Raw genomic sequence first — 19,013 nt, 5'->3', positions numbered from 1 at the left:
TATTGGACTTTATGGTAGAAAATGATAAATACTGTTCAAACAGCATTACTTTAATCATGGAAACTTTCAAATAATCCATCTTCACATATTTAAAGGAACATTATCTTCATTTCACAAAATAAAAACGACAGTGAAGTTTTCAGTAAATTGAAAATGATTTTAAACTCTCATGTCTGTCTTGAATTGTTAAGTGGCATCTATGATAAAAGAGAAAAAAGTTCCTTTTCAAGTAATTCCAGACCCCTATGGAATTTATGGCGGGTTGGGGTGGGGGCTGGGCAGAGGTGGGGATTGGACTGAAGAGGCATCATGAGGAATTAAAAAGAAATCATCTTTTCCTGTATAGTTTATTTAAGTGAGCAAAAAACAAAATAATATATATATATATTTTTATATTATATGCATACAAGCCTTTTTTTAGATGACTGACTTTGAATTCCATTTTCATAAGTGGAGGGAGATAGAAAATGGTAACTTTTGATCTAATTGAAGATTAAAAAGACTAGCAGTGCACTTACTTATGGTTTGGCATCAGTTAAAGCTTGGCTGAAAGATGTTATGTTTTCAAGATGGGAAGGGAAAAGAAACGACAGGGAGAGGGATGTTAAATTATTTTAATCTGGTCAAAGTCTTCAGCTTGCACAACACAGTTTAATGGAAAATGTAATAGTACAACTTAACAGTATGCCAGTTTCCTTTTAAAAAGCAACTGTTTTTGCAATCAATATTTTAGATCTCTGCATCATCTCTATGTATTTTTGGTGTATTTTCTGATTTATTTTTTTTTTTCCAACATCACAAGAATATCATAGATGCAAACAGGTATAAGTAGACCTCTGTGCAGGAAGGAGACATGGTGACTTCAGCCTGTCTACAGATGTCTGACCTTGGTGCACCTGCTTTTCGTTAGAAAGCCATATTTTTCTCATGGCACACCGTAAGCCTATAATGATGACACAGCAGCTTTATAGTGCAGCGTGACTACATTTGCTTGCTGGGTATTTTTTTTTTCTTGCTCTGGACCACAGAGGTCTGGCAAGGGCTGCTTGCTTTCTTCTGCACGCTTTCCTAAGATCAAGCACTACCTGATCTCTCTGCTTTAGACGCAGCTTCTGTGGCTGCTAAAGCTGCTCTGGGAATTGGTCCTTCCAAGAAAACGAGTTCCAGGCATAATAAAGGTAAGTCCATTTACAAAAAGCCTTTAAGACGCCGTTACAGCCATGTGCAATTGCTTTTTTTTAAGGCTTTTAAAACTAGGCAGCAGCAGCAGCGTTTCTGCAAAGTAATAAGCTGCCATTATTATCTCACTTTATTAACCGAAGCGATAACATCATACTTTTGTTTAAAGTACAGAATCTGTGGAAAATGCTTGCACTGATAAATTTAAGCATATGTGCTGTAAAAGTTGTAAATGACTGGAGAAAATTAAATGCATGGCCAGTGACACGATGAGCTTTTTTGGATTTCAGTTGCCTGAACAACATTGTAAGTTTTAAAGAAGCTTTTTTTATTTCAAAGTCTTTAGTGACCACAGTCTGCTATTTACCAGTTGCATTCTAAAGATAATGTTATTCACATGTAATATTTTATAATTGTGAACTACTGTGGTTGAGAAGTTTATTTTTTGCAGTCAATGTTACTTTTCTTTGTAAGCAATCTTTTTAATTGTAGTATTATAAGTAACTATAAGTAACCATTTCAGTTATTAATCAACTGTTAATCATTGTAAACATAAAATAGCAAAGTTGCACAGATGAAAAATGTTAACAAACACTAGCATGATTAAGTTACTGATGCTTATAATAAGAACAATAACACTTGCATTTTTTTTGTTAAGTAAACAAAGTGGAGTTAGCTTACAAAGAAAATTCTCCTAATACTAGTTTAATAGTATATTATACTAATTCAAATTTTTGCATAGTTATAATATGCATGCATATAGCATATGCACACAAAATCCATAAAATGCAATCCACACAGTGCACCCCTGCATTTAATCCTTTGTGCAACCTCCCTTTGCCACAATAACAGCACGGAATCGTCTCTTGTAACCTTTTATAAGGTTTGAGAATACACAGCATGGCATCTGGGACCATTCTTCTTTACATAATCTCTCCAGATCATCCAGGGTCCTAGGCCCTCTCCTGTGTACTCTCCTCTTCAACTCACTCCACAGGTTTTTAGTAGGGTTCAAGTCAGGGGACTGAGATGGCCACGGCAGAACTTTGATTTTGTGGTCAGTTAACCATTGCAGGGTTAATTTGGACATGTGTTTTGCATCATTATCCTGCTGGAAGATCCAATGATGACCCAGTTTTAGTTTCTTGGCTGAGGCAGCCAGGTTTTGATTTAAAATCTCCTGATATTTCATGGAATCCATGATGCCATGTACCATAACAATGTTTCCAGGGCCTTTGGAGGAAAAACAGCCCCACAACACCACAGAACTTCCACCATATTGCACAGTTGGGACAAGGTCCTTTTCATTATAGCCATCCTTCTTTTTACTCCAAACCCACTTTGTGTGTTTATTGCCAAAAAATTCAATTTTTGTTTCATCAGACCATAGAACACAGTTCCAGTCAAAGTTGTAGTAACGTTTTACAAACTCCAGGCGCTTACGTTTGTGGATAACTGACAGAAAAGGCTTCTTTCTGGCATACTTTCCAAATAATCTGTAGGCATGGAGATGCCGTCTGATGGTGGTTCTGGAGACTTGATAACCCCAGGATTTTACTTTTTCTTGCAATTCCTCAACAGTGATCCTTGGAGATATTACTGCCTCTTTTACCATCCTTCTCACTATATGTGGGGGCAAAATAAACTTGGGTCCTCTTCCAGGCAAGGTTGTCACAGTTCCAGTTGATGACCACTTTTTTATTATTGCCCTAACTGTAGAAATGGGCATTTTCAGGCGAGTAGCTATTTTTTTATAACCATTACCTAACTTATGAAGGGCAACACACTTCTCCCTCATTTGGATTGAGTGTTCTCTTTTCTTTTCCATGATGATGGCTGGCTAAGGAAATTTGGTTCTGTGTCTCCTCGCATTTATATCCCAGTTAATCAGGAAGTAATTGATTTCAGCTGGAAAGTTCCTATATACTCCAATCAACTTAACAATGTCCAATTTAAATGGGAAACATGCTTCAGTTGTATTGTTTCACATTAATTTGAAAGGGTGCCAACAATTGTGGCACATGTGTTTTTGTTAAAAATATTTATTTCTTGATGAGGGCTTTGTTTTTCTTTGAATGAACTTGTTTCATTTAAAAATCAGTTGTTTCTCATTTTTTTCGGTACAACATGACGGTTCTTCAGCAAACAGTGATTTTTTTCTAACCCTTGCTAATTTTTATGAGGGGTGCCAATAATTGTGTAGGGCACTATATATGTAATGTGTTAGTGTCTGATCATTCTGTTCAGTCCTTACTGCTTTATAATGGAAAAATGATAATTCATTATGACTTGATTAACATTATAAATAAATATAAATTATAAATGTTTTTTGCAAGCAAAACTATTAAATGATGATGCCAGTTATATGTACAAAATTAAAATTCAGTGTGTTTGAAGTTTGAATTCTTAAACTTGTTTTTACTGGTCTACTTACTTGGTTGCTACCTTCCCCCATGCCTTTCAGATTTTTCTGCCTAGCACATGTTTAACATGTGTCCTCTTTGGAAAGATAATCAGGGTAAAGCTAAGTTGCAATTTGCTAAGCTTTGATTATATTTCATATAATTCTCACTCATGTTAAACAGTTCATCCTTTTACTCCTAAACAATGCCTTTGCCACACTGTAACCAAAATGGCATGTTTCAGCAAACTGTAAACTAAGCCACATTTATATGGTAAGAAATTGTTCTTAAAAATCTTTCAGACCAGCTGGAAGTCTTTAGCAGTGATTTTCCCTGCAAAAAAAGACTGTAGTTGCTTTTTTGCTTAACTGTAAGTAAATCATAGGTATTAGATAGAGGCTGGCTGGAATTTGCAGTGGTTAGCTTTGCTGCATTTTACAGTGCAGCTCCTGAGTTCAAATATTGCATTCTCTTTTTTTTTCTGCTTCATTTTTCTATGGATTCTCTGTTTTTTTCTTCTGCATCACAAAGGCCTGCAAGCCATATGATTTAGTGTAGGTGTAACCTGCTATAACAGTTGCTCTCTGCTACACACAGATGGTATAGCTTCTTTTTTGCTATTACTGCTCTGCTGCTTCTCATCTGCCATTTCAATTGGTGTTAGTGTTGATTTCTGCAAAAGGCAAGCATCAGATTTCAGCATGTATTAAAAGCAGCATTTTGATGGTGGAATTAAACACATCGCTGTAGGATCTTAATTCATTTATTGCAGCTTACTGACATCAAGTGATTCACATGTTGCATTGAAGTTACCTGTTGCTGTATTGTTTTAGTTGAAAGTGTACAGCCGCCCTAACCCCGACACAGACAGGTAGGACCCAGGTTTTAGTCCACGTAGCACACGGTTTATTTACAAGTGCACTTTACAGCACTAAGGTGAAACATTAATACAGTCCCTTTGCCTTCAGTCCTCCGCAACAGGCTATGTCCCTTTCCTCCCGACTCTGGCAGTTAGACCCTGTTGACTGCCCCCTTTTAATAGAGCACCTGGAAGAACTCCAGGTCCCCAACAAGCTTCTTCTGGCAGGTGTGGTGGAAGTGCTGCCAAATAGGGCCCCAGAAATGCCCATGTACCCCATGACCACAGGCCCCAACAGGGTTGAGCTTCTATGCCCTCTGCCAGTCCAGGGGAGAAACTGTCTTGAAAGTACTCTTTCCCCTGGTCCTTCCATAGTCAGGGTGTCCGGGTACAGGCCCTAATTGTCCACCACAATATTAATATAAACCAAGTTTTTCCACTGTGGAAAGGTGGACCCTGTTCTGCATTATGGTGGAAAGTCATTCAAAGAGTGAAGGAAAAGAGGGAGCTCAGGGTGTAGGACTACTTGGTGCTGTGATGGTAGTGTCTAAGGAAGTGGACTTTAAACTCAAGATTTTCAGTTTGATTCTTATCTCAGACTCATTCTGTGACCACAAGCACATTACTCAGTCCACCTTTACAATTGAGATATTCTGCTATATATTTGTACTTGTAAAGTTTAATACTGTGAGAAGCTGCTATATAAAATTAATGCTGTGGGGACGTTGGGCCCATGTGTTTTAGATATTGCCACTGAAATAAAGTTTGGCTGGGGTTTAAACGTTACTCCCCGCCAGTTGTCTAATCAGCCTTTAGTTGAAAAGTGAGTTGGAACCAAAGTTCAAATGTCATGGAGGTGGAGCTACCAGAGATACCGAGGTTTGAGAGTGGGTATAGGAGGTAATTTGGTATTGATCCCTGAGTGATACGACAATATATATAAACAAAATCATAACAAAAAGAATAGTTGACCAACATTAACTTCACACAGTATAGACCATGTCATATACATTTTAAGTACTAAAAACTTTGATCTGTAAATATGAATTGAAAGAATGAAAGTTAAATAACATATAGTATAACAAATAACCCTTAGACAATACCCAACATGTACATAAACACCACAAAAATGCAATGCATGATACAAAACAAATAATCCATAGTAAAATGATGGGAAATGATTAGAAAAAAATCTAACAGCAGAGAAGTCTATGCAGATGGATGGCATTTGTACAGATAATAGAGAATTGAAAAACACTTCCCTCAACCAGAAGGGTTTATTCAGGCTTACAAGGTTTCTTCTAAGTGATTAAAAATTCCTGGAGGATTTCACTTTACCTGTAACATGGTATACTGTATTTTCCCCTTCTACAGCTGTTAACTGCAGTCTCTTCTTTGCATCAAAATCGACAGTTTTCCTTTCACACTACCACTGTAGTGCTACCACTGCCACTGTATTTAACAGTTCCATTTCTGCCTAGAGTCCTCCATTTGCTACCAATACATGTTTTCTATTGGTACTCTCACATTTTTATTCCGACTGCAAGCCTCGCAAGATTTGCTCCTTTATACTGAGACACAATCTGACAATTAAAGTGTACTGGGTGCTTGAGGTAATGTGCTTGGGTATCAACATGTGGTCTAGTCATAAAATGATAAAATCTAATAGTTATGGACCTATAAAATCAAGCCAAGTGGAAGGGCAGGTTTGTGTTTGATTTGATCATTCCAACTTTGAGTTTTAATTGAAGAGCTTGTTTTTTACTTTCTTGTATACGAAGTACAGGGAAAGTATTGTAACCGTCCAAAAATTTGATGTCAAGATTTTAATGAATCTCGAAATTGTAGACCTTCCTGAATCCGAAAATACAATTTTTCGTGTCTGTCTGCCTGTGTGTATTGGTATGATTGGTTACGATAACTTGAGTACACTTTCACTTAGGCCAACCAAATTTTGCATACAAGTATTAGGTACAAAATGTAGATTGCTATCAACTTTTGGGCTATTTCTGCTAACCGGTAATGGTACTTTACCTTTTATGCATACAGCTTCAGAGTCCGATTTATTCAACATCCATCCATCCATCCATCCATTTTCCAACCTGCTGAATCCGAATGCAGGGTCACGAGGATCTGCTGGAGCCAATCCCAGCCAACACAGGGCACAAGGCAGGAACCAATCCTGGGCAGGGTGCCAACCCACCGCAGTTATTCAACATTACTTTTGATATAATAGTGCACTATATTATTAATTTGATTTGATTTGTTGTTGATGGTTCTTTAATGTACATATAAAAATATAATCATTGTCTTGTGCTTTACTCTTCAAATATCCATCCCCATAGCTGAGTATAAGAGAAAGTCTAGGGGATACCACTCACGATTTTTATATCTCTGAATTCTGTGCCCCTTTTTTGTTTAGGGTTAGGGTGGCAGACAGAATTGCTTCCAATTACATATATACATACTGTACATATATTCATCTATTAATGAAACTGCTCAGTATATTTCTGGATCACAAGGACTGTTTCAGGATACTCACATGCATACAGACACATGCATACACATAACCAATCTCAGTGTTCCAATTTTAAGGTAAAATTTAACAGAGCATATGCATTTTAGAAATGTGGTGGGAATGTGTGGGGTCCCCAAATGTGCCTGAGAAAGGATTTGAACTCCTTTTTATTGTTTTTATTGTCAGTGAAGATCATTATGAATCTCTGTTCAGGACAGTTATGTTTTATGATTTATAATAATGAGACTAAATGAGAAACCAATGGTAAATTTGTGAATTCTGAAATTGTAGGGCAAATAGTGAGGAGGTATCAAAACAATTTACAAAATTTTTAAATGGGGAATACATGTAAACTGCAGATTAATGTAGACCAAAATACTACAAACAGGAAAATGGAAAAATAATTGTAAAAACAAGATAAGTGATGGTGTCCTACATGCGAAAAAAACACTGAAAAGGAATTAAGGATTTACATTGACCCAACAGTACCATAGTCAGGGATATTAAAGAGACAATTACAATGTAAGGGTATATTTTTAGATATAAATGAGGGGACAATGAGTGACAAGAACGTGTCTTGGAATGGGCTGGTGTCCTTTCCTGGGCTGTTTCCTGCCTTGTGCTCAGTGATGCTGAGACAGCCAAACAGTGCCTGGATAAGGCAGATATGAGAATAGGTTTAGATGAGATTAAAGCTCAGACTCTACAAAATATTTTATTAAGCTCACATCTGGAATATTTTGTGCAGTTCTTCTCACAGTTTTACAAAAATGTATATAGTGTATGCACAAATTTTTGTGTGTATTTATTTTTGGTTTGCAAGCCAAGAAAAACAATTTTTCAGATAATCAGTGTCTTAGAACATTATATAGCACAAGGAGTACTGAGAAAATCCTATTTCTTCAAAACTGACATCTTCTTCGTGAGTAGGTTCACGATTTGTCAACCCACCCTATTTATAACTGCAATGCATCTAATGTAAGGTCAGGTGTACACCGTTATATAGTAAATTATCAAAAAGTCTACTCAAAGCCTAGTTAATCCAATTCAGGGTCATAGAATCCATATTCTATCTCGAAAGCATAGCGTTCAGAGCAGGGTCAAATTCTGGATACCAGTCCAACTCAAGACACTCTCACACACGTCCACATTCATAACTACATACAGTTTCAGTTGAGGGTAGGTCATGCATGTCTTTGTGATGTCAGAGGAACACCAGATTACATTTTATTGAAAGTCAACATTTATTTTGGCTATAAAACTGTCAATAACTAATATTTTAATAAATAAAAATAAAGCAGATGTCACAGTGGTTAGTACTGCTAATTCACAGCTTGAGCATCCTGGGTTCACATCCTGGTTTAAATGATTCTAAATTGGTACCGAAAGAGCAAGCGTGGGTGTATACCTTGAGATGAACTGGCAAACCATCCAAACTTTTTTTTCTACTTTGAGCTCAGTACTGTATAGAAACTGGTTCACTGTGATCTTGGGTGGTGTTGTACACCCAAAGATGAAATTACTCTCTGAAACAGTGATAAACAGACAGATACTTAGATAAAATTCAAAATCTACACAAAACAATTGTCATCCGATGTCTGATACAAACCAGCAAAGGCCACAGTGCAAGCCATAAGTACATAATGGCACATTACTAGAAAATGCTAATGTAAAAATGACATAGTCCCCAAATTCTAACTAATTTTGTATTTTTCCTAAAATATTGTGAATTGAGGGAAAATATTATTTAATAAGAAAAACAAATGTTACTGCCTCGCAGTTAGGAGACCTGAGTTCGCTTCCCAGGTCCTCCCTGTGTGGAGTTTGTATGTTCTCCCCGTGTTTGCATGGGTTTACTCCAGGTGTTCCGGTTTCTTCCAACTCCAAAGACATGCAGGTTAGGTGCATTTGCGATCCTAAATTGTCCCTAGTGTGTGCTTGGTGTTTGTTTGTGCCCTGCCCGGGGTTTGTTTCCTGCCTTTGCACCCTTTGTTGGCTGGGATTGGCTCCAGAAGACCCCCATGATCCTGTGATATAGCTGGTTGATGACTGATAAATGTTACTTTATTTGGAACATTTTGGCTAATATAGTATTCTTGCTGAACACCTACACACAATTGTCAGCTTTTACTGGTATTATAGTAGTATAAACATGTTTCTTCTAAACAAAATAAAGTGCTGATGATTGGTTTTCCTGCTATTTCCAGTGCTATTCATAATCATTTGAATTCCAGTAATGGTGTTTTCTATATGAGTAAATAACTTTTAATATAGAATTAATTTTAATTATTAAAACTTCATACTATATGATAGGTGTGGATTATCATAATTTGCCTTAGCAGGAACGTTTATGTATTCATTCAAAGATCCATCAATATAAATCCATCCAACAGTTTTGTAAGCAGCTCATAGCTGGACTCCTATGCAGAAGACATAATAGGAGGATTGAACACAAGTGAAGAGAGAACTGCACAAGAAAAGACCCCTGCTGTTCCACAACTTCACACAACTAGGCCTATCCATCTTGATTTCAGGTTTCTGTTTCTCCTAGTAGCTGATTGTTTCACCCTGTCCATTCTCAATTACATTGCGCCTGAATTGAATCAACCTTAAACAACACCCTTGGAGCCCTCTCTTCAATATCTCACAATCACTTGCAGTTTCTCTGTGTCTGTCCCTATCTTTGCAGCAAGGACACCAATCTAGGTCTCCTTCCAGCAGCTCCTGGTGCCTTTTACTTAGTCCACAGGTAAACCTGGCAACTACTGGGTAACCTGTACTATTATGCTGTAAAAGCATGACATGTTTCTATTTTGGTCATAGTTCTTCTCTCTCTTTTTAAAGGCCTGTTCCAATGCCTGTTGCTCTTCTGAGGTATCAACCCCTGGTTGTGTCATGGCAACCTCTGTTGCCTTTGCTAGTGTCTGTTTCCCTAGTCCTTATTCTCCACCTACCCTTTTCTTGCTTGCAATCCCCACTAGATTCTCTGGTACAAATATTTAGCTTCTTGAGAGAAAATCCTATTTGGCTGTAAGAGGATGCTGAAAAGTAACAAAATCCACAGTACCTGAAAGGCTCATAATAAATGCAGTAAGCGGAAGAAGGGGCTTCTCAAAAATAGTGATATGTGAACTCTGCTGTATTGACTTTGGCAAGTTTGGGAACTTTGCCAAATTAAGTGATATGTATCAAAATCACTAAGGAAGGAGAAACCAAGCTAGTTTTGAGTGGAATATAATGGTGCATTGGTCGCTGACAGCTATGGAAATGTTTGCCAAGTATGCTGAACTGGTAATTGTGGCCAAAAATGTGACTTATGCTGTGCTAACCACAAATTGCTGCCTTGCAAGTAAGACAAATTATTGTCTCCCTGAGACTAAATTAATAGAATGAAATATTTTAATAGTATAATATCTTGCAGACAGTGGCTTGTCCTCACAGATTCTATACCAGGTACTCACCTCTCTTGCATCAAAAAAGTACAGTGTTGTTTTTTTACCTCATAATTTGGCTTGAGGTATGTATTTAAATATATTCACAATTTTTCTGCAAATTTTTATCCACTACTAGGATCAGTATTATTTTCTTAGGGGGCTGTCCCATCCAGCATTGGCTACTACAGCTTTGTAAAGTCACATTGGTCTCACAAAGTATCTTTGGATACTGCAAAAAAGTTTTTCAAAGCCAGTCGTACAGCTAATTCCCAGGAAAACATCAGCGAACAAGGTCACCAATTAACACAAATTATTTACTGCAAAAAACGCTTCTGCAAATTTTGCTGATTAACACTATTCAATAAAATGTAATGGATTTAGAAAGGGATGACAACATGATGGCATCCTAAATATTTGGTCTAAGTCTAATTCTGAGACGAACTGCTTTGAGTAAGACATGACTTTTTCTAGTTGTTCAGTATACTTTCTGCCATTTAATGTGTTTCTAAATCAAAGGCAAGCTTGCCTGGTTAATGCCATGGAATAAACACAAGAGAATCAACTGATTCATTCACTGTTTATCTATTAGAAAACCCAAGTCAGCAAGAGTGAATGTGTGCTCTGATGAGAACATTTCCCATTTAAGCATTCAATAACAGCCAAATTAAACAAAATTACATGAAAGGCTTTATACATAATAGGAAGTCTACCCTAAGCTTTAATATAAGTAAATACACAACAGTAGAAAATAGGCTTCTCTGTTAAAAAGAAGTACAGACAGACTAGAACACAAAATAAAAACTGTAAAGATCTCTAAAAATGATGCTGCAACACTTCTCTTTTGTAACAGAACTGTTATGCCTAACTATGCATAACTATTTGCAGTTACATAAATGTACCTGTAATCTAAACTTATACTATCTATCTTTCTAGAGGTTAACATGCTTGATCAACCTTCTCAATACACCTTGGTCCTGCACCTCCTTCCTAGTTAATTTTCCTTCAGATCTTCTTTTACTTTACCCATCCATGTCCTCTTTGGTCTCCCTCTCTTTCTCTTCCCCTGTACTTCTATTAGACTATATTATACATAACATTATACATTACACTAGAAGCAATTGTCTGAAGAGCAGTGTGTTAGAAACTGAGCCTTAATACTGTGTGCTATACTGTAATGGGCTGCATATTGGTACAGTGAATAGCACTGTAGACTCACATTTCTAGGTTTAGTATTTGTGAAGACTGTATTCACATTTTCCCTCTGTCCATATGGGTTTTCTCAGGCTACTCTAACATCTTCCCACATCTAAAAAATATGCACAGTATTTAAGATTAATTGCAAGGTCAAAAATTGGCCAATTTGAGTGCATGTGAGTAATTGTACTGTTTTCCTGTCCAAGGTGCCAGATGTTGCTTGGATAGAGTCAGATTTATTCTGGCTCTGAAGAGGATTAAAACTATTCTGAAAGTGAACTAATACATTTATAATACAACATTCAAGATTATTACTCATTCTATTCAATACCCTTCTATGTATAGAACAAATTAAGTTTCAATATTCATTCTTGTTTATTTATGAAGAGTAATATGCAGAATAAAAAGTGAATAACTCAAAATTTATTTGGTGTATTTTTTGTTATTTGTAATAATAATCCTCAATTAGAAAGTCAAATGCTATAACAATCAACTTAGGGAGTTTATTCTGGCAAGGTGCAACAGTATTGCCACTTCCCTCTTTTTACAATTTTGTTTGAAAGAATTATTTTCTTTCAGTGAATTACTTTTCTTCTCCTAGGAAAAAGGAAGTTTGCTTCAAAGATTGTGAACTCTTCAAGATGGCATTCAATTGGATATCTTTATATATAATACCCTACCGTGGCTGTCCGTTTGTCTGTCCAGGATTTTAAATCACCTGTAGCTTGTAAACCGTTTGACCAATTGAGCTGAAATTTGGTACACATATACTACGTTGTGTCTATTATCTGCTTTCAGGGTGATGATTTTTATTACTCGTTTTATTTTTATTTTATTTTATTGTAGAATCAACTCTCGGCAGTGGGCAGCAGTCTCATCCGTTCTCATCCCTACCATCTTCACCATCACATCCTTTACCTCTTCATATCTTAAATCATTCTTGAGGCAAATTGAACACTTAAGTGCCAAATTAAGTGAAAAAGTAAGAAAAACATACTAAGTAATTGCAACACAAAACTGACTTAATCAGTTTTAACACAAACAGATGCCGACAGAAGAAGAGAAGAAGTGTGCAGCTAGAATGGAGAAAACAAGTTGCTTACAAAGCAGCAAGCACATCAACCTCTGAGCAAACGAATGCTGAGCATACAGAGAAAGAGTATGAAAACTATAAGTTGTGTATCCACTGCACGTTATCTTAATGAATATATAAGATGAAAATCCTAAATAATGACTTCCTACATAAGAAACAGAATTTGAAATCAGATATTTAATCATTATATTTGACAAATAACCAGATAATCCTATGCGAAAAAGTAAAGGAACCCTTTTGAGTCAATAACTTGTGGCCCCTTCTTTAGCACCAGCTTCATACAGTCATCACCTATAACCTATTATAAGCCTCTGAGACCTTGCAGGAGAGAATTTTCCAATTCTTCTTTATAAAACTCAACTAACTTTTTAAGGTTTTAAAGATATTTTGCATGAAGAAACATCCCTCTTCATGTGCAACCATAACTTTTCAATGGAATTTAGGTCTAATCTCCTTACTAAACAATTCTTTAATGGGCCAGCTTGAATGTGTTGTATCTTTCTCTTATTGAAACAGTCACTTTCACAAGAAATGATGGCCTGACATATTTTTGAAGAATTTCTAGATATTTCTGAGAATTCTTGATTAACTCAGTGATGTCAGGGCTGCCCTCCCATACAAGGACTTCAAAATCAGGCTTGACAGCAGGGATAAGGTGTTGTTAGTGGTAGGCTGTGCTGACTGTTCACAAAACATGAGTTCACTAGTTGAGCCCAATCAGTTCAATATTGGATTCATCTATACAGCATATACTGTAACTATATTCATCTCTTCAGACTTGTTCGGATTTCAGAGAGCAAATGTGGCTGTTTCTGGACAGAAGAGACTTTTTCTTGTCTAGCCTTCCATAGATAGTATTTTTATTCAGGGGTTGTTATAGTTGATCTTTGCACCACTAATCTAGAGACAACACAGGAGGCTTGTAAATCCTTTGATGTTTTTTAAGATTACCTTTTACCTGTTTTATTTTTCTTTGTGTGTTACAGGGTTTAATTTTAGGAAGGGCACCCATTTCTTGGCAGGGTTGTTCCTGTTTTAAGTGTTTTCTACTTGTATGATGTGTGCCTAACAGTGAATTTGTGGAGCAAGTTTTCTCAAATGGATTTATAAACTTATCCAAATTGATGAGAATCCACTATTTTTTCAATATTTCTGTTGATGTTTTCTTAGTTCAAAGAATGATGCTAGACTTGTAGGAAGAGTACCAGCTCTGCTTTGTTGCTAGTCATAGGACTAAAAATTAACTTATTTTGCACGTGCACAGTTACTGTATGTTGTGTGTATTATTTTGCTGCATAGATATTTTCTTTCAAGTCACTTAAATGGGTGAATAATCATTATATATTATATGTTACTAATTATCATTACTAAATATCCACTTTGTGCTTATCAAAACAGCAAAATCTCAAATTACACAATAGATTTCCAAACTTTCAAGCTTGCCTGGTATCTATAAGGCAGGTTTACAACTTGTATACCTGACTGAAAGAAATAGGACATATTTAGGATGGACACAGAATCTCTATGACTGTAAGACATCATATGATATAAGTGTATTAATAATTACATATATTTATAATATATTATAATTATTTATATAATAAATCTCTTTGCTTACATTAATTTTTTCTTTCAACAGAATTTCTTACAAGATGAGTCTGATCCGCTTCCCATTTTTGGCTGCTTTTCTTAGTGGCATTTTATGCCAGTACTATGATTATGAATCCTACTATGAACCTGCCTCTGTGATGGGCCCTTCTGGACCAAACTGTCCCCAAGAATGCGATTGTCCAGTAAATTTTCCATCTGCAATGTACTGTGACAATCGCAAACTCAAGTACATCCCAATAGTGCCCAGTGGAATAAAGTACCTTTACCTTCAGGGAAACCAGATTGATTCGATCAAGAGTGGTGTCTTTGACAATGCCACCGATCTTGCTTGGCTAGTTCTGGACAATAACTACATTGTCAATGGCAATATAGGAAAAGAAACTTTCTCTAAGCTGAAATCTTTGCAGAGACTCTATTTCAATCACAACAACTTGACAGAACCCGTGGGTCCTCTTCCGAAGACCATAGAAGAGGTTAAATTTGCAGGCAACAAAATTAAAAAACTTGGTTCTGGCTTCTTCGGTGGACTTGAAAACCTCACCATTATTCACCTTCAAGACAATCAGTTACAGGATGATGCTCTTGCAGGAGTGTTTAAGGGACTCAAAAAACTCAATTACCTTGACCTCAGCAATAACAAGCTCAAAAGGTTGCCTCAGGACCTCCCTAGCTCCCTGGAAATGCTCTACATTGACTTCAACAACATTAACAATATTCCTGATGAATTTTTTAAGAAATTTGGTGGTCTGCAGTATCTGCGACTTTCAAACAACCAGTTAGCCGATTCAGGTATACCTGGCAATGTCTTCAATATCAGCAGTCTAATTGAGCTGGATTTGTCATTCAACAAATTGAAATCTATTCCAACTGTAAATGAAAATTTGGAGCATCTGTACTTGCAAGTTAACCAAATCAACAGTAAGTTTCTTTTTCTGGAAATTTTAAAAATCAGCTGTAAATTTTAAAATGATGGCACACTGTATCATCTGTCTTCCTCATCTGTTCAAATAGGCTAAAAGGTCTGAGTTAGGCTGAGTGTGGGTGTGTGTATACATATCTTGAAATATGACCTTGAATTGTGTATAAGAATGTCTGAGAATGACATGTTGTGTTAGAATATACACTCACCAAAAGGATTATTAGGAACACCTGTTCAATTTCTCATTAATGCAATTATCTAATCAACCAATCACATGGCAGTTGCTTCAATGCATTTAGGGTGTGGTCCTGGTAAAGACAATCTCCTGAACTCCAAACTGAATGTCAGAATGTAAAAGAAATGTGATTTAAGCAATTTTGAGTGTGGCATGGTTGTTGGTGCCAGATGGCCGGTCTGAGTATTTCACAATCTGCTCAGTTACTGGGATTTTCACGCACAACCATTTTTAGGGTTTACAAAGAATGGTGTGAAAAGGGAAAAACATCCAGTATGCGGCAGTCCTGTGGGTGAAAATGCCTTGTTGATGCTAGAGGTCAGAGGAGAATGGGCTGACTGATTCAAGCTGATAGAAGTGCAACTTTGACTGAAATAGCCACTCGTTACAACCGAGGTATGCAGCAAAGCATTTGTGAAGCCAAAACACGCACAACCTTGAGGCGGATGGGCTACAACAGCAGAAGACCCCACCGGGTACCACTCATCTCCACTACAAATAGGAAAAAGAGGCTACAATTTGCATGAGCTCACCAAAATTGGACAGTTGAAGACTGGAAAAATGTTGCCTGGTCTGATGAGTCTCGATTTCTGTTGAGACATTCAAATGGTAGAGTCAGAATTTGGCGTGAACAGAATGAGAACATGGATCCATCATGCCTTGTTACCACTGTGCAGGCTGGTGGTGGTGGTGTAATGGTGTGGGGGATGTTTTCTTGGCACACTTTAGGCCCCTTAGTGCCAATTGGGCATCGTTTAAATGCCACAGGCTACCTGAGCATTGTTTCTGACCATGTCCATCCCTTCATGACCACCATGTACCCATCCTCTGATGGCTACTTCCAGCAGGATAATGCACCATGTCACAAAGCTCGAATCATTTCAAATTGGTTTCTTGAACATGACAATGAGTTCACTGTACTAAAATGGCCCCACAGTCACCAGATCCCAACCCAATAGAGCATCTTTGGGAAGTGGTGGAACGCAGAGCGTGCCCTGGATGTGCATCCCACAAATCTCCATAAACTGGAAGATGCTATCCTATCAATATGGGCCAACATTTCTAAAGAATGCTTTCAGCACCTTGTTGAATCAATGCCACGTAGAATTAAGGCAGTTCTGAAGGCGAAAGGGGGTCAAACACCGTATTAGTATGGTGTTCCTAATAATCCTTTAGGTGAGTGTATGATATTGTTGTTCTTTAGTAAATTGCAAATACAATTCGTAAGACATTTTCTAAAGAAGTATACCAATGGGAAAGTGAGAGTTAAGAGCTTTACAGTAAGCTGCCATGACATATCATCAAGCTTAAGTCTTCTGAATAGTTCTGAAATCCTCTAGGGTCTTCTTTAGGTGATGTAGTGTGGTGCATAAGGCTTTGTGTTTCAAACCCTGAGGTTGTGTGTTCAAAACCCACTACTGACACCTGCCTCTACTCAAAATGAAAATTAAAAAGAAATCTAACCAATTGTAACTTGCATAAAGGTATCAGCTAAATAAGTTTATAATAATAAAAAAGAAACTAATTTATTGGTAAAAGTGAAATATGTCACCAGGTACTTACTAATTTAATAATAGCGATTAGTGTAAGAGGTCTCCCCTCAAAGTTCAATTGAACTCTCCCTTATTATCTTCTCTGCAGGATATGCATGCTTGGGATTTTTTCGAAATGTCTTCTGTTTTTTTCCATATTGCCAAGACTTGTACTATATATATTCATTTCCAACTCTAAATTATCTCTGTTGCAGTAGTTGTGAGTGTGAGCGTGCATTTCAATGCAATTGTGGCCTGTTCTTGTCTTATGCCTGATGTTGCTGGAATAGGTTTAAGGAGTCTTGAAGTAGATACAGTGTATACGATAAGAGATTCATGAATAAAATATTATTGAAATAGCTCCAAAAAATTATTTTCTTTAGTTTAGGAGAAGCAAATGAAAATCGTAGTTGTCATCTAAAAAGAGCAAAAGTATTTGTGGATTCATAATGTTAGATGATTTTGTTAATTCCATTATAGTGAACCTGTTTTACCTGCAGTGAATGAATTCAGATATTAAAATAACTTTGCTTTTCTTTCTGTAGACGTTATTCCAACATTTAGTTTAACTGCTAAATCCAACCATTCATCCATTTTTAATGTAATTATTCAGTTTAACATCATGAGGTGAAAAAAGCCTAACCTGATAGCTTTAGGTGCAATGTTATAAAAATGTTGATCATGGAAATCAGTATATTGCCAGGCCATATGCATGTTTATTATGTAGAGTTGCCAGTCCACCATACCTGCTTGCCTTTCGAAGTGTGGGAAGAAAATCCTCACAGACACTGGAAGGAATTGCAGGCAGGATTCCATGTCAGGAATGTTAATCCGTGAGGCAGCAAAGTTAACCAATGCATTATAAACTGCTAAAAGCTCTTATTAATATTTGCACGCTAAAACGTCCTTGATATTTTATAGATGAACTAAATATGTTACAATAATGGCAAAATAAGTAACTAAATCTTTTTCTTCCCCCTTTTAGAGTTTGATCTGAACAGCTTCTGCAAGATAACAGGACCTCTGAACTACTCCCGAATAAGGCATCTGAGACTGGATGGCAACAACATCACTCGCAATGAATTGCCTGTTGACATGGCCAATTGTCTTCGGCAGGCTTCTGAAGTCACTTTTGACTAATGGGCTGCTTTAGCTTTGGGCAGCTGGTCTGTTTGACATGCTTTACAGTAGTTATTATTTCCAGAGGTTCTTTCATTATTTTCTTTATTTTTCTTTCAGCAAGGAGGCATCCCCATTAGCTTTATGAAATATATTGCTATTTGAAATTGGATTCTGATAGCCTAATCAAATGTAAATCCGTTCATATTTTGATACAGTTTTTATAACAATCTTTAAATGGGGACCTAAGCAAGAAAGAATAAATGCTGCACATAAAATAAATTAGCTGTCTCATTTAAATAAGAATTCATTGCCCAAATAATATATTTTGTTTAAAATACATTTAAGACATCAGCTTTTAAAACATATACTGGATACAGTTGTCAGCTTTTCGTGTATCTTGTAAGTATATGCAAAAATTCTCACTTATTTGCATGTGTGTTATAAAGTTAATGTTAAGTTTGTTAAAAAAATAAATAAAATGTAGCAATTCAAATGTCTTGTGGTCATGTTTACTTTTTTTATAATAATATCTGTTTGAAATTGCGATATTAAGTTATAGGTCTCGAAGAGCCTCAGCATGCCATGCTATACAATAATGTAATGCAAGGCAATCTATTATAGAACAATAAAATGCTAAAAATAAACAAACAAACAAATAAAGATTTAAATAAATAGGCCTCAAATCCATACGTACCTATTCCATTTTCACATTCCAAAACAATTTTCAGATTTCTACTGTTGCTCCCTCTGTTGTATTTACACAGGCATTTTTTCCTCATCAGGCTGGTTCAGGGCTTTGGCTAAGAATAGAACTCCTAGTATTGGGCATCAAGCATGAATGGCTAAACACTTAATAGAATTTTAGTCACCCAATTAAAAGTTTTCAAGCACCTTTTATATTTTACATAAAGCCTT

At 36.5% G+C, this 19,013-nt stretch overlaps 1 protein-coding gene across 1 annotated transcript; it reads left to right on the top strand.

The window, feature by feature from the left end:
- The first annotated feature begins 807 nt into the window (after positions 1–807).
- lum (lumican) lies at positions 808–18,591 on the top strand. The gene is made up of 3 exons (XM_039761801.1): positions 808–1,178; positions 14,319–15,208; positions 17,962–18,591. Exons 2-3 carry the CDS (start codon positions 14,332–14,334, stop codon positions 18,114–18,116), a joined length of 1,032 nt encoding a protein of 343 aa, XP_039617735.1. The 5' UTR covers positions 808–1,178; positions 14,319–14,331; the 3' UTR covers positions 18,117–18,591.
- The last annotated feature ends 422 nt before the right edge of the window (positions 18,592–19,013 follow it).

This window comes from Polypterus senegalus, chromosome 8, assembly GCF_016835505.1.
Source record: "Polypterus senegalus isolate Bchr_013 chromosome 8, ASM1683550v1, whole genome shotgun sequence".
NCBI lineage: Eukaryota > Metazoa > Chordata > Cladistia > Polypteriformes > Polypteridae > Polypterus > Polypterus senegalus.
Note: the sequence above shows the minus strand (reverse complement) of the source record. Positions and strands in the feature narration are given on the sequence as shown.